At 38.8% G+C, this 14,708-nt stretch overlaps 1 protein-coding gene across 1 annotated transcript in view; it reads left to right on the forward strand.

The window, feature by feature from the left end:
• col5a3a (collagen, type V, alpha 3a) overlaps positions 1 to 14,708 on the forward strand; it is a 96,318-nt gene that overhangs the window by 35,640 nt on the left and 45,970 nt on the right. Inside the window, exons 19-27 of the mRNA XM_077619434.1 lie at positions 1,462 to 1,515; positions 1,856 to 1,900; positions 8,069 to 8,122; positions 8,631 to 8,675; positions 9,627 to 9,680; positions 10,178 to 10,222; positions 10,908 to 10,961; positions 13,630 to 13,674; positions 14,627 to 14,680. Coding sequence (XP_077475560.1) covers positions 1,462 to 1,515; positions 1,856 to 1,900; positions 8,069 to 8,122; positions 8,631 to 8,675; positions 9,627 to 9,680; positions 10,178 to 10,222; positions 10,908 to 10,961; positions 13,630 to 13,674; positions 14,627 to 14,680 — 450 coding nt within the window. The remainder of the gene's footprint in view (positions 1 to 1,461; positions 1,516 to 1,855; positions 1,901 to 8,068; positions 8,123 to 8,630; positions 8,676 to 9,626; positions 9,681 to 10,177; positions 10,223 to 10,907; positions 10,962 to 13,629; positions 13,675 to 14,626; positions 14,681 to 14,708) is intronic.

The raw sequence follows: 14,708 nt of genomic DNA on the forward strand, positions 1-14,708 counted from the left end.
AGTGAATGCGATTCAAGCAAAATCGATTAAAAAAATAAGAAAAATAAGCATAGGACAATTTAAATCAAACTGCTATTATTATCTTTTTACATTAATTGAAATATTGTGTTTTTGCAAACTATTGAAAAAGTACAGCATAATGAAAATAAGTTTATCTTTGTGTTTGGGTCCTTCTACTTGCGTTTTACAGTCAGTAATTCCAACATGTGTCACGCTGAAGTCGCACTTGCATGTTGTGCTTGCATGGAGATGATTGCATCGCTGAAGTCGCACAAGATGAATAATTCGTCAGAACTTGTAACTCAGATGATTCACAATGCACTCGTGTTACCGAATTCTCCCGGTTTACAGGGCAGTTGAATCAAGACGGCGGAATGCGTAGCGATGGTGTGAATTTCGTGGCTTTTAAATTGGCAATTTGGTACTTTTCAGAAATGGTTGCTTACCCCAAAAAATGTAAGTGACATTTTTGGGGGATTTCAGGAGTATATGGAGGTTGACTGGAGTCCCGGAGTTTGCATTTACGGCGAAACTCCTAAAATTATATATATACATATATACAACTTAGCATTAAATAGAACTCCAAAGGGCTAACAGTCTCTCCATCTCGTCGTTCTGTATAGATAGGCCATGCCAAGGAGTCATTGCTTTTAATGCTTCCCTCTGCTACCGTAGCAATGCTAGTAGGTCTGTTACTGCTGCCTGTATTGCCATGCAATAATCGGTCAAACTCACGCCGTTTTCTTATGTTCTGTTTTTCGATGAATGACAGGGCCCGCTTATTCATTTAATTCGCACCACTAATTTTTAAAAAGCAACTTCGAAAGGACAAACGGCGGGGCGGGCAAAAGAGAGTTGTTGTGGAGGTAAAGCGGGCCGCAATATTACAGGGACAATTTCCAAATAAAATAACGATACAGGAAATGCATTTACCATGCTTTGGGGGATTTCGTAACTTGGATCTTGTTTTCGTATATTGGAACAGTAATTTGCATAACAAATGGTTTCATAACCTGAAAATTTTATATGTAGAAGCATTCGTAAGTAGAGGTACCATTGTATATACACAGTACTGTACACACAATCAAATTATATATAATATGTACATTTTCATAGGTTTGGTGGCCTGACAAGTCATCATTCAGGTGGTTGTTGTTGTTGTGGACTCTAACTTTTAAGTCTTGCTATTTGTCATTCGTAACCAATATTCTCTTAAAACATTGCAGGTATGCATCAAGGTCCAATATCTACCTACTTACCTATATAACTTCCTACCTAGTGTTTTTGTTGAAGCAAGTGTGCAGGTTTTTTTTTCTTTGGAAAGTATTTATTCTGGAAGCGTTTAAGTGCCGGAAAACATTTTAAAAAGTTTGTAGTAGTAATTAGATTAAACAGACGGATATCCAACCTTAGTTAGCTGGCATATTCAAAACATTGTATTTGTTCTGATAATTCTTTTAGGGGGAGAGAGGAAAGCCTGGCCCTCAAGGTCCCCATGGAGAGCCAGGAGAAAAGGTGAGCAAAGACTATTTCTCTCAAATCGACAAAACACCGCTTCCTTTAGTTTGTTGTTAACAATTTCACAAGATTCAGAATTTAAATATCTCCATGGCTACCACACTAAGAAAGACACACAATGTTCTGTAATACCCCCCAAATAATATAAACCCGGATTTTTCTCAGGATCTAGTGATTGTTGAAGTGAAAGAGAGCAGTTTTTCAGTCATATGAACAAAAAAGAAATGCATGCAAGAGGCATACAAATTTAAATGACCTATATATGGCTAAATATGGTGACACGATCCTTGTTACAAATGTTTTGTCTTCGTTTTTTTAATTTTTTTATTTTTTTAAGGGACCAGACGGTCCTGTTGGACCAAGGGGGCAACCTGGTGAACCTGTAAGTAAAACTCATAGATCTGCAGACATCATTGTTTTTTTAATTATACTTTTAAGTTGTACTTAAACAGGACTTCATTACTTTTGATTAACTCTATTGTATTAGGGATGTAAGTGTGTCACAAGGCATAAACTTGACTTGAAAAGCATTCTAAGTAAGTTATTTTAACCTCCATTTGATTTCAACAGAATAGAAATGAATAGAAAAATTCCCTTCAGATTACTTTTTACAGATCAGGCAACTATTTTTCACTCATTAAAAAAATAAAGAAAAAGACAAAGATTTGAAATCATTACAATATTATTTCACTGGTTTTCATTGACTGCGATAGATGTCCAATCCGTTTTGATGCATTTGATCACTGCCAGCCCCCCATCAAATTGGTCGTCTATAACTGTCAAATATAGGAAATACAGAAGGGCTGTATACCTAAAATGTACCTGCAACGAGATGATTTACAACAGGGGTGGCCAAGTCCAGTCCTCGAGAGCCCCTGTCCAGTCTGTTTTCCATGTCTCCCTCCACCAACACACCTGAATCAAATAATCGTGATCGGTATGAAGCTTCTGGACAGCTTGCTGGTGAGGTGATCATTTGATTCAAGTGTGATAGAGGAGGCAGATATGGAAAACAGACTGGATAGGGGCTCTCGAGGACCGAACTTGGCCACCCCTGATTAACAATGACCGACCATTTCCATGTTGGTAAATTATTATTATTTTTAATGAAATTAGAAAATTAATCTTCTTATTTTTTCAGCCTGGTTAGAGTATGCGTATTGTTAGGCTATGCTTATTCCATTTTAAGAAAGGACAGTGTTGAGCTAGAACTTTGCACCTCTTCCTGCATAAGACTGTTGACCTACCTGTAAGAGTGAAAAGATGACAAACTCGAGCTTTCTTCGTTAACTTTTGCAAAGGGAGAAGGTCAGCCATCCTCTGCAATGCGCTAGATGTCTGACCATTCTGCAGTTCGCAAGCTTTTTATTGAGCACATAAACACCACCCACGCCTTCAGTTACAGTTGAACTGTTAATGTCAGATAAGGAGTTGTTTCAGTTACAAGTTGTCAGGCAGTTGACCTGTTCATGCTAGAAAATGAGTAGTTTCAGCAGTCCAGCTACAACCATCTCATAATCTCTCTCCTGCATCTCTCTGGTTATGGCCATTTCTTCCACAGAATCTTTACTCTTCAAACGTGCATTGGGTGTGTCCATAGCTGGCTCGTATATCAAAATTATTTAAACAGAGTTATACAATATATTAAAACAAGGTGTAATGTATCAAAGACAATTATTCTCACAACAGACAGAGTGCTTATGTGTAAAGTCATGTGCCTATCAGAAAATCAAATAAAAAGAACCGCATTGCCATCAACCGGTACTGTCCAATCTATCCACACAGCTACACTTTTGTACAGACACACTCTTGCACTCTTCATAAAACAAATAGGGCTGTTCCACGTCGCTGCAACTCACCCCCATAGCTGCTCTTGGTCACATCCAAGCTGAAGGCTTTCTCGGCTGAGTGCAGGTGAGCTGAGCAGCTGAATTCCAGTGGCACCGGATGTGGCGTTCCACTTTTGGCCTACACCAGCGTAGTTTGTAGCACGGAAAGCCATTCAATGCGTGTTTTGGTCGGCGTTACATATGTGAACTCCTGAGGTTTTGCGAACTTGGGTTGATTGTGTGGCTCTCACAACAACATGTTTTGGACCAAACTAGTACAGTTAATTCAATTTCGCCCTACTCCTTGAAATGTGTATTTCTTGTGCAACAATGAAAAATGAATGCAATTGTGCTTGGGACTTGTTTCATTTGCTTTTGCTGCAAACCTCCCACTCCAACCCAATTTGTTAAATACGTCCACGCGTACTCAAACACACAACAAATTCAAGTGATCTTATGCACACTCAGAAAAGCTCGACAAACAACTTAGTGACCACTATGTCCGAAGCTGATCAGCCAAGGTCCTGTAAATAGATGCCTTTGATTGGTGGGTCACGAATTTCAGTCAGTCGGTGAGGTCTGGCACAGAGTGTGGCGTGGCAGAGCTGAGTCCATTCGAGAATTCAGCCCAGTCGTCGTTCGCGCAGGCCAGAAATCTGCACCACACTGTAGTCAGGCGATTGAACCTCTACACCACAAGGTAGCTTACATTCTCAAAACGTTCAAATATTTTGATAGTAATGTGCTCACTTCCTTTTCAAAGACAACGGTGCATTCTCATCAGATGTTTCAAGCAATGTAGACGTGTGTTTGCTATGTCCACAAAATGAAAACGTGAGTTATAGTTGATTTGCTGTTTGTGTTTTTTTATTTCTTTGTCAGAACTAATGACAAAAGAAAGCCATTTCAAAAGCATGAGAAAATTATATAAATGACAATTTTGAGCTTTATTTTTATGCACCTCACTTATAAATGCCAGTAGGAAAAAGGGTTACAAAATCTAAAAATTATCTTTATTTATTTTTTACATTTGGCATCTCTGCATACAATCACGAGTCATCAAGTTTGAAAATACAGACAAAATGACATGAGTACATGACTAAAAGGTCACGTCACTTTATAATTTTTTTACTTGGCTCCAGTAAAAACAAAGGATGAGTAAACAAGCTGAAGCAATTATGAGATTAAGGACAAACACTTTGTTTTAATGAAAATGTCCTTAAACTATTTTAACCAACTCTCCTCATTTCAGGACATCCAGTAATTATTTTCTTACCTGAATTCAGAGTTCTCCCTTTTCATGCAAATATTAAGAAAATGTTGCATACGTTTAAAACTCGTTAACTTGGGTTAAAATGGGTTAAGTTCATCTAACATTTTGAAATGGCCACGAGAGGTAAATTTGCATGGTTTCTTTTTGTGAGGCTGATAATAGTCTGCCTGCCAATGTTATTGTCTCCAGTTGATTATTTTATTTATTTCATATTGCACACCAAATTTTGGTTTGAAGGCAAATTTATAAGAAAGAAACCTGTGAACATTTCTGTAACTTTTATTATTCATTACCTGACATGTAAGGAGGGAGTTGTCTTATATTTATTGAACAACAAAAAAACAAAAACTACTTTTAAAAATCATCATAGTTTATACTGTGATCCCTCACTACTTTGCGGCTTCAGTGCATCACGTTTTTTTATATTCAGTATAAAAAAGTTTATAAAAATGTCAATTCACGCTGAAGCTCGCAAGCGGAAGATGGGAGAAAAAAATGGCGAAAGTCAGGGCTTTGCTTCTTCTTTGACGCTGAATTGGGTGGCACTCGGCGCTGAAGAAGAAGCCATGTTTCACTGTAGAAGAAGAATGGCGCGCTGAATAATATAGAAGGATATCATGCCATTTCCTGGTTTCTTCGGATTATATTTCGAATCTTGCACTACACCGAGCCAATTCCAGCTTTGTTTGGATTTTGAAAATGCCTCCAAAGCGGCATTGAGCCCAAGAAAAAATGAGACATGACGAAAGTGACTGAAAAAGTAGCCTTGCTATGCTAAAGGCGTAGCACGCCATTGCGGCATAAATTAATCTTCAATGTGTTTTACCAAGAAAGAAGTGAACATTCGGAAGACGGCCACAATATCCTTCTCCTAGTACACTAAGCGAGTGGTAACACCTATGAATACAAAAATGAACCCGCATTAAGAGGGATTTACGCCGTAGATACGGCCGTGAAGCTGACATGACGAGGGGATGTCAATACGCTGCCTTAGCCACTCATAACCCCCCAACTGATGAGGATGTCACCGAAATGATTTAATTGGGGAGGGCAGCGAACAACAACGAGAATGAGAATGAAGAACGTGGTGTTCCTTTATTTAAGACATCTGTAGGAGATATTCGATATGGAACGCAATTTGCAGGAGATCCAGGAGATTGATGACAACATGTTCGGAGCCATTGAATTTGTTTTCCATGGCTAGCTAGTCTTGGAAACCGTAAAACCTCTATTTGAGCGGCACCTCTATTTGAATGACACCTCTAATAAAACGGCGCCTTGGTGGAAGAATTGAAAAATAGAACGGCACCCTCTAATTGAACGGCACCTCTAATTGAACGTCACTACGGGGGAAAGTTTGAAAAATAGAGCGGCATGCCAGTGAAATAGAGGTTTTTCTCAACCTGTGAAGGTGAGCGCCTTCTTGCCTGGGATTAATACTGTTGTCACATTAGCGATGCCACCAAGAAGCAATTGAAGAAGCTCCATATTGATGTGGCCGTGATTCCAGGAGGCTGCACCAAATTTATACAGGCCCTCGAGGTTTACTGGAACGCCCTATTCAAGGCCAAAGTCCGACAGTTCAACGAGAACTGGATGTTGCACGGCGAGAAGAGCTACATACACCAAATTTGGCAACATGCGAACACCAACAATGATAGTTTATTTGAAATGGATTGTCGATGCTTGGGATCATCTGCCGAAGGATCTAATCATCAAGTCATTCAAGGGCTGCGGACTGACCAACGCTCTCGATGGCTGGAAGAATTGCCAGATCCATTGTTTCAGGTCAGACGGCCCAATTCAGACTCGTTTGCAACTTCTCTAACCGCAAGCCAATGCTGGCGACGATGAACGTGAACTCACTCAGACACTCGACGCTGATGTGAAAAGTGCTGTGATTGACAAGGACAGCTACAACAGCGACGTGTCACTTGATTTTCACCAGTGAATTTGTAATTAGTACTTACCAGTAATCACCTTGTATTTGTGCCTTTTGTTAAATACATATGTATATGTTACCTGGTTTCGCTTTTCATCCATAAAATTTACTGCATCTTCTCAAAATTCTGACCAGCTAGTCGAAAAATAGAGTGGCACCTTCTAATTGAACGGCACCTCTAATTGAACGGCACTACTGGGGAAAGTTTGAAAAATAGAACGGCATGAAGTTGAAATAGAGGTTTTACGGTATATTGTTTTATCAATCAGGTGTCTGCGAATAATGGTAGGATCCATCTCATACTATCTGGCCTTGGTCAGCAAGGCCATAGCCGGACCGTCCCAAAACCCACCCCTGTTTCAAGGTTGAGACAACCAGAGCTCCAAAAGAAAAATTATGAGTGCTAAGATACAATTTTGAATTTATAGAACAAACAAGCACTTTTGTTGAAAAGTAAATATAAGGATTAAGAACAAAAAGTAAAATGTAAGTGTGACAACGTACTTAATTTGAGTGATAATACAAACAAGATACATGATCAGTGTGAGTAAATTCAAAATGGTCATAGACTAGTGAGAGTATACATTTAAGTACATAACAAATTCTAGGTTCATACCTTCCTGTGAGAAGTGCATGTTCTCCCCTCTGGGCTTTCTCCCGGTACTACAGTTTTCTCCAACATCCCAAAGACATGCACAGTAGACTGGATGTACACCCTAAATTGGTCCTAGGTATGAGTGTGAGTGTGAATGGTTTTGTGTCTCCTTGTGCCCTGCGATTGGTTGGCCACCAATGATAAATGATTTTATATATATGTATCTACACAAAATATGCCGACACGGTGAGAGTGGTTAGCCCGTCCTCCCCACAGTTCTGTGATTGAGGGTTGAATTGCCGATGTCACCACTTCCTTTAACTTTGGCTACAAAGTACCTCTTGGGGAAATGTGAGGCAGGTTGAGATGATAGGAGCACCTTTAGTAAGCGTGTGATTTCTCAAGCTCATCTCTGCAGCAAACACAGGCTGATTGACTTACACTCCATCTTCCTCTCAGTAGGAACCGAGTTCTCAGTGGGCGGTTGTCTTTGCAAATGCAGGACCCTGCGTGGCAGGAAAATAAAGTGCCCTGAAACATGCTTGCAATTCTGTGTTAAACCACAGAGGCTGTTTTCACCGGCAAATACTGTAAAAAAGGGGGGGGGGGGGGGGGGGGGGGGCTTAAGGTAGAAAATGAGTTTGCCTGGAATGAGCAGAAGCAGAACATAGAGTGATTATATTTCCATATCAATCATGTCCCTGGAGATCACAGATGTGCTTCTGGAACAGGTGCCTTGGCTAGCCTACAAAGAATATGGTGCAGAGTAGAGCAGGTTGGCAAAAAGTAATATATCCACATAAAAATATACATCTGTAAACACAAGCATGCATAAATGTCACATCACAGTATGCCTCACATAATGTCATAATGCAATATAAGCAGATAAATGGATTTTTCTTTCATTCCAGGGTCCACGGGGTCTTTTTGGTTCTCGGGGAATGCCAGGTCCACCTGGACAACCGGTAAGTTAACATTGCTTCAATTTTGAAATCATGATCGATGTTCAATCAGCTGTGTCTGTTCATTTGGCAGTGGATGGTATTCGAGCCAAATCTTCAAACCAAATCAGATTTTTTTGCAAATTGCAATATGCGTATTTACAAGTCTTAAGAAAAAAATATTTGGGGAAGCCGCAGCAAAATGCTGCTGACAGAGTCCTGACAAACACAAGAAACTTCACACGAGTTATAGGATAGACTAAAATCTTACTGCTCATCTTGCAAACACTTAATGGGCAAAAATATATACCTTTGGTTGTCTGGAACACGTTTGCCGTGTATCCTGAGACCAAGAACCAAGTAGCGGGATGCTCCTGTTGTTTTTATATTTTGTCATGAGTTTCATGTACGTGTCACTTTTATTTGTGATTTTGTTTTCTATCTCTTGTTGGTGTCCCAGTGACTTTCATGTGATTTAATTAGCATGTATTTAATTATGGTATACAAATAAGTTTGCCTTGCCTGTTGTTAGGGTATCCAAGGAGCAGATGGTGCACAAGGGTCAAAGGGAAACCAGGTACAGTAGAGCTTACAAAAAAAACTAATGATTATATTATAACTATGAAAGAGCTGCACTAATCAGATCGACTGTTTGATTTTGATGACTTTCTTTTAAATGCATGAAATGTTATATATAGATATGAGTGTGATTGTGAATGGTTGTCTATCTCCTCGTGCCCTGCGATTGGCTGGGCACCAATTCAGGTTCTCCCCGCTGTGTGCCCGAAGCCAGCTGGGATATACATATATATATATATATATATATATATATATATATATATATATATATATATATATATATATATATATATACATATATATACATACATATATATATATATATATATATATATATATATATATATATATATATCAGCTGGTTTAAAATATCCAATCAATTTCATTCCACTTCACAATTGTGTCCCACTTGTTGATCTTTGTTTGAAGCATGAAATGTGGCGAAAGGTTGAAAGGTTGAAGGGTGGTGAATACTTTCACAAGGCACTGTACATGGGTGCATATGGAGGAATTTGAGCTACCGTGTTTTCTAGCATATAAGCCACCCGCGCGTATAAGCCGCCACCTGATTCACAATTTTCACCCCCATATTCATGATTTTAATAGGGAGTACAAATGTATTACTTTGAAGGGAAAATCTCAAGAAAAATCATCGCACATGGTATTTCTGAGATACTGTAAGAATCAAAAGCCAATTATTAGGGTCAATATCATAAGGAACTTATGGTGGTTTTCTTACTGCAAAACAAAAAATAACCAACAAATGGTAAAATGTTAATTTGCCGACACCTACTTGTGAAAAAGAGTATAGCAACGCTGTAAGTCTTGCGCGCATATAAGCCCTACCCTTGATTCAGTCGTCATTTTTTGTTACAAATACGGCTTACATGCAAGAAAATATGGTGGTTATGTTTGTGAACATCTTGGACATGATGACGCTTGTTTCCAGGGTCCGCATGGGGAAATAGGACCTGCAGGACAACAAGGACATCCTGGACCAGAGGTACTGACCTATGTTTTTCAGTTATCATCGCTTGTAATTCAGAATATTGCCTAAACTCTATTACAACAGCGTTCGGAAGTGCAGAATGAGTTCTCAGATTTTGGAAACGTTTGGCGCGAAGTTGTTGAGAGCGTGCCACTTGCTGAGTCTAAGGACCTCATCTCAGTAGGCAGTCTCATTCCCCTCTGTGATCATCCCCACCACAATTGTATCATCCGCATATTTCACAATGATGTTCTCAGAGTGCGTGGGTCTGCAGCCATATATATGTAGAGCGAGTAAAGTATTAGACTCAGCACACAGCCTTGGGGCAAGCCAGTGCTGAGCATGCAGGCGGATGAGAGGTGGCGACCCAGCTTCATGTCCTGGGGTCAAAAAAAAAGATGAAATCTATCATTTATTTAAATAATTCACGTGGTACCTCTATAACGAATATATATTTAATAATCTATTTAAGCAATCTTGTGACATTTAACCTGACTGATGCTTTAATACAGGGCTTACCTGGATCTCAGGGTCCCATCGGGTTGCCGGGAGAGAAGGTGGGTTGCTTTTGTCTTGCTTATTCCTAGAATTGAATCTTGGTGACCTTGTGAGCACTGTCATTGCACTCGCCCACAGAAGCCGATAGTACAACTCAACTACTGTCGGCTCTACTTGTGACAGCATTGGTACAGACAGGAAATCAATGCAGAGGAAAAATACACAGGCTCACGGAAATCATGGAAGGCTTGGCCTTTGTGCATCCACAGTCTGGACTGATAAAAGCAAAATAGTTGATTTTCAACTGTTGCTGAGCTATTGATGATTGTAGATTTACAGTCATTCATTCATTCATTCATTCATTCATTTTGTATACCGCATATCCTCCAACGATTCCCAGGGGTGCTGGAGCTTATCCCAGCCAACTATGGGGAGCAGGTGGGGGACACTCTGAAATGTTTGCCAGCCAATGGCAGGCCACAAGAAGACGAACAACCATACATGCTCACACTCATACTTACTTGTAATTTTGAGTGTTCAACCACTCTACCACGCTTGCTTTTGGGTTGTGGGACAAAACCAGAGTACCCGGCTTGGGATTTCATGAACGTCAGTGATTCGGTAGAGACTTAAATAATCATTATACATCTTTTTTTCAACACATATGAATCATAGGCATTTTATTATGGGCAATGTAAGACTACTCCATGTGTAATGTCTGCTATGTTGTTTTGTCCGATACAGGGTCCCCAAGGGAAACAAGGAATGCATGGACTGCCGGGCATTGATGGACAGCCAGTAAGTACAAAAAAAACCAAAATGTGCCCATACATATTGTCCATGCGTTTAACTGTGTTTAAACTCTTTCACTGTTACTGTCAATGACGTCCAATCATGTCGCTTTGTCATCCTTTTGGTGTGAATTAAATGAGTTTGGCACTAGTAGACTCAATCTATATAAACAATATGTGTAATAACGTCAAATGCAATATATCATTTCTATGCAGATGATACTATTATCTATTGCTGTTCTAACTCACTCACTCAGGTTTTTGAGTTTTTACAAGCTGCTTCTAATGTTTCCACTCTCGTTTATATGATCTTAAACACATAATGGTCATGGTTTTCTCTCATACAAAGGTGCTACCACAAAATGTTACAAATATAACATCCAAAGGTAAACCGATAAAGCAGGTTTTAATTTTTTTTTTTTTCATTACACTTTGGCTACTTAGGGACAGGAAAAAATAAGTGACCTGGAACTTTTTTCACATTTTGGACTATGGGGACATGCTTTATTTGAGTGCTTCATCCAAATGTCTCCACTCCAGTGTTTTTCATTCAGGACGATTTGTCACTGGCTGTAGTCCTATCTCCCACCACTGTGAACTGTACATAAAATCAAATTTGGTTTCTGAGTGCACGTAGATACACACATTGCATGGAAAAACTTTTTTCCGTTAGCGTCGATTGGCCAGTGCGTAGGTAAGCACGAAGGATCAGGCAAACGTTTGGCAGCTCAGTAAACATATATACACTTGCACGTAAACACAACCTAAAAACTTTAAATTTTGTTATGTTTCATGAAATATCTATCCAACAACGATAGCTTCTGATGACTTTTCATAATTTTCTTGAAAAAGCGCAAGGCATTCTCATACCTGCCAACCTCGGCCAATTGCTCCCCTTATTTATGATTGCAATTCCCCTTATCAAGAGATAAAAAAACTACAAATGCAACATGGCACATATTTACTCACTTAGGGCGCACATAAAAGTCTAACATTTTCTCCAAAGTGGATGGATTACCCAATCAGTTGGTGTACCTTTTGTAAGCACTAAATTAAATTTGAAATGATCAAAAAACGTATAAAATACAGGAAAAACGTATAAGTTGACAGGTATGCATTCGTTGTCAAACTAGGTGATAGCAACACTCGTGAACACTTTGACAACAGTATGCTTCTTCTTTTCACTTGCATCATAACCAATGTTCCCTCTAAGCTGCGCACATGCGCAATTGCGGACTACTCCCGTCTTCTCCGCGCACAGCAATCATATGGAGCGCACAAAATAAAATCCAACCTTTTTTTTTCAAACAAAAAATTAGAGGGAAAATTGATCATAACTTATGTGGAGCCCATGATGAAAAGCAAGAATAAAACTGCGCACTAAGAAAAACTCAAAACTTATTCGAAGTCTGTGAGTAACGAGGGTCGAAGGCACCCGAATCAGGAACTGACCGCCGGAGTGGCTCTGTCACAAGGTCCCGGAAAAAAAGTGCCCTGAAAGGGTTTCTTTTGACCCACCTTTGTGCTCATACTCCGCCAGTGGCCGCTACCCAGTCCGGGCCGGTTCTTGCGTCTGCAGAGAGCATGACTTTTTTTTGGGTTGGGCTCCCACATTTTCCTTTGTCACACACGGTGATCACTCCCAGCTTGCTCGTCTCCCCACAGTGCATCATGTATGTAGATTCAGATCCATTCTTGCCAATGGGAGGCCAGTGAAGTGTCTCTATTATGACAGTTTCAAAATAAAAATCAGGATGCTACTAGAGAATGTTTGAATTTCTGAGATTCCGCATTTCTGAATTTAGAAATTTCTTTAATATCCAGAGACAAAGTTATCGCATTGAGGTATTTCATAACCTATACATTTTTTGTATGTAGAGATATTCGTGAGTAGATATGCCACTGTGTTATATTAATAGAATGAGAATGCAACAATGACATTATCTCTTGATGGTTGGCATTTAATGATAATATTTCAGTGCCATTGAATGATCGTTCATTCGCCCCTCCTAGTCAAAATACATTGAATGACTATCACTGTCAATGGTAGCCAATGAGTTAATTTAGGACAAAACAAAGCAGTTCCCACCCTAAGAAGCTTGTTGAACTGTTTCCTTAGTTTCAGTGCTCAAATTATTTGTACAGTGTATTGCTGCCAATGGCAGTGAATGAGTTATAGATGTCTATCAAAAGCATTCATTCATGATCATGGCAGGTGTCATGCCACAATTACGTCAAACTCATGGCGGTCTTAGGAACCCATATCCAAATAAAGTGGCACTGCAATTTTATTAATTTGGCAAATGTTACTTGCTAGAAGAGTACAGTGAATAAAATACAGATGAATTCCATTTTCATTACCCCTTAAAGGTAAATGCTTGATCCAAATGGTAACAATTGACCACAGATTCTGTTCCAGTTCAATGAGTTCACTGTATTCCACCCCAAAATGTGCTCCCATTTTGTAGTTTAAATTGCTACTCACTTCATGCGCCTATTAATTATCTGACTGGGCTTTTTCCCCCCAAGCAGTTACATTATAACAGAGGCTTCACTCTCACAAACACCGACTTTGTTGCTTTTCAATTGCCTCAATGCATTTGGAGTAATTCCATTAACTCAACAGCAGTACAATGTCACTAACTTGACTTGAAATTATTTTCTCTTTTCTGCAGGGCCACCCCGGAAGAGAGGGATCTCAAGGAGAAAAAGGTGCCCAGGTCGGTAATGAGATATTATAGGCTTGCTCACCTCATTCAAAGCTCAAAAATGTCATTTTATTTTTGGCTACAGGATAGGAAATAATAGTTCAGGGGTGTCAAACTTTACTTCAGGTGTCCTTCAGAGAGCTATTTTATTGACCAACCCAAACAAATATGTAACTCATTTGGCAGCCATTAACAGTGTAATCCAATTTTGACAAGGATGGGCGAATGCACAAATTTCTAGTGCCAACAATAGCATTTAAAGTAGTAGGCTTAATTTTAATAATGTATTTAATAGTCAATTAACAATTTGGACCTCAAACGTCAAAATCCCTTTATATCTATATATATATATGTATATATGTATATGTATATGTATATATATATATATATATATATATATATATATATATATATATATATATATATATATCTATATATATATATATATATATATATATATATATATATATATATATATATATATATATATATATATATATGTATATATATATATATATATATATATATATATATATGTATATATGTATATGTGTATATATATATATATATATACACACACACACATACAGTAATCCTTCAAATATCGAGGCTTCATTACATCGCGTTTTTTTTCTGGGTGACATTTTATTTTGTAAGTTCATAAAAATGTGAAAATCCAAGATCCATGGCCTCCGCTTGTTACTAGAACTTAGCACTGAAGTAAAAAAAATATATATATATATTTTTTAAATAGGGGTGACCCAATGCGGTTTTTCGTCTATCGCGGCCATGTCTGGTCTACATTAACGGCGATAATTGAGGGATGAAATGCCCAGGCGGGTAAATATATATTATATCTGGCCCCTGGCCTAACTGTTTGACACCCCTGTAATATTTGAATGTGCTTAACAAAATTCTTCCTCAAGACAGCCTGTATATAAACATCCTGATGTATCACATGCAGGGAGTGATAGGTGCCCAAGGGCCAATTGGCTATCCAGGGATCCGTGGCGTCAAGGTAAGACCATGGCTATAGCAAAACTGGA

Source organism: Stigmatopora argus, chromosome 14 (assembly GCF_051989625.1).
Source record: "Stigmatopora argus isolate UIUO_Sarg chromosome 14, RoL_Sarg_1.0, whole genome shotgun sequence".
Lineage (NCBI taxonomy): Eukaryota > Metazoa > Chordata > Actinopteri > Syngnathiformes > Syngnathidae > Stigmatopora > Stigmatopora argus.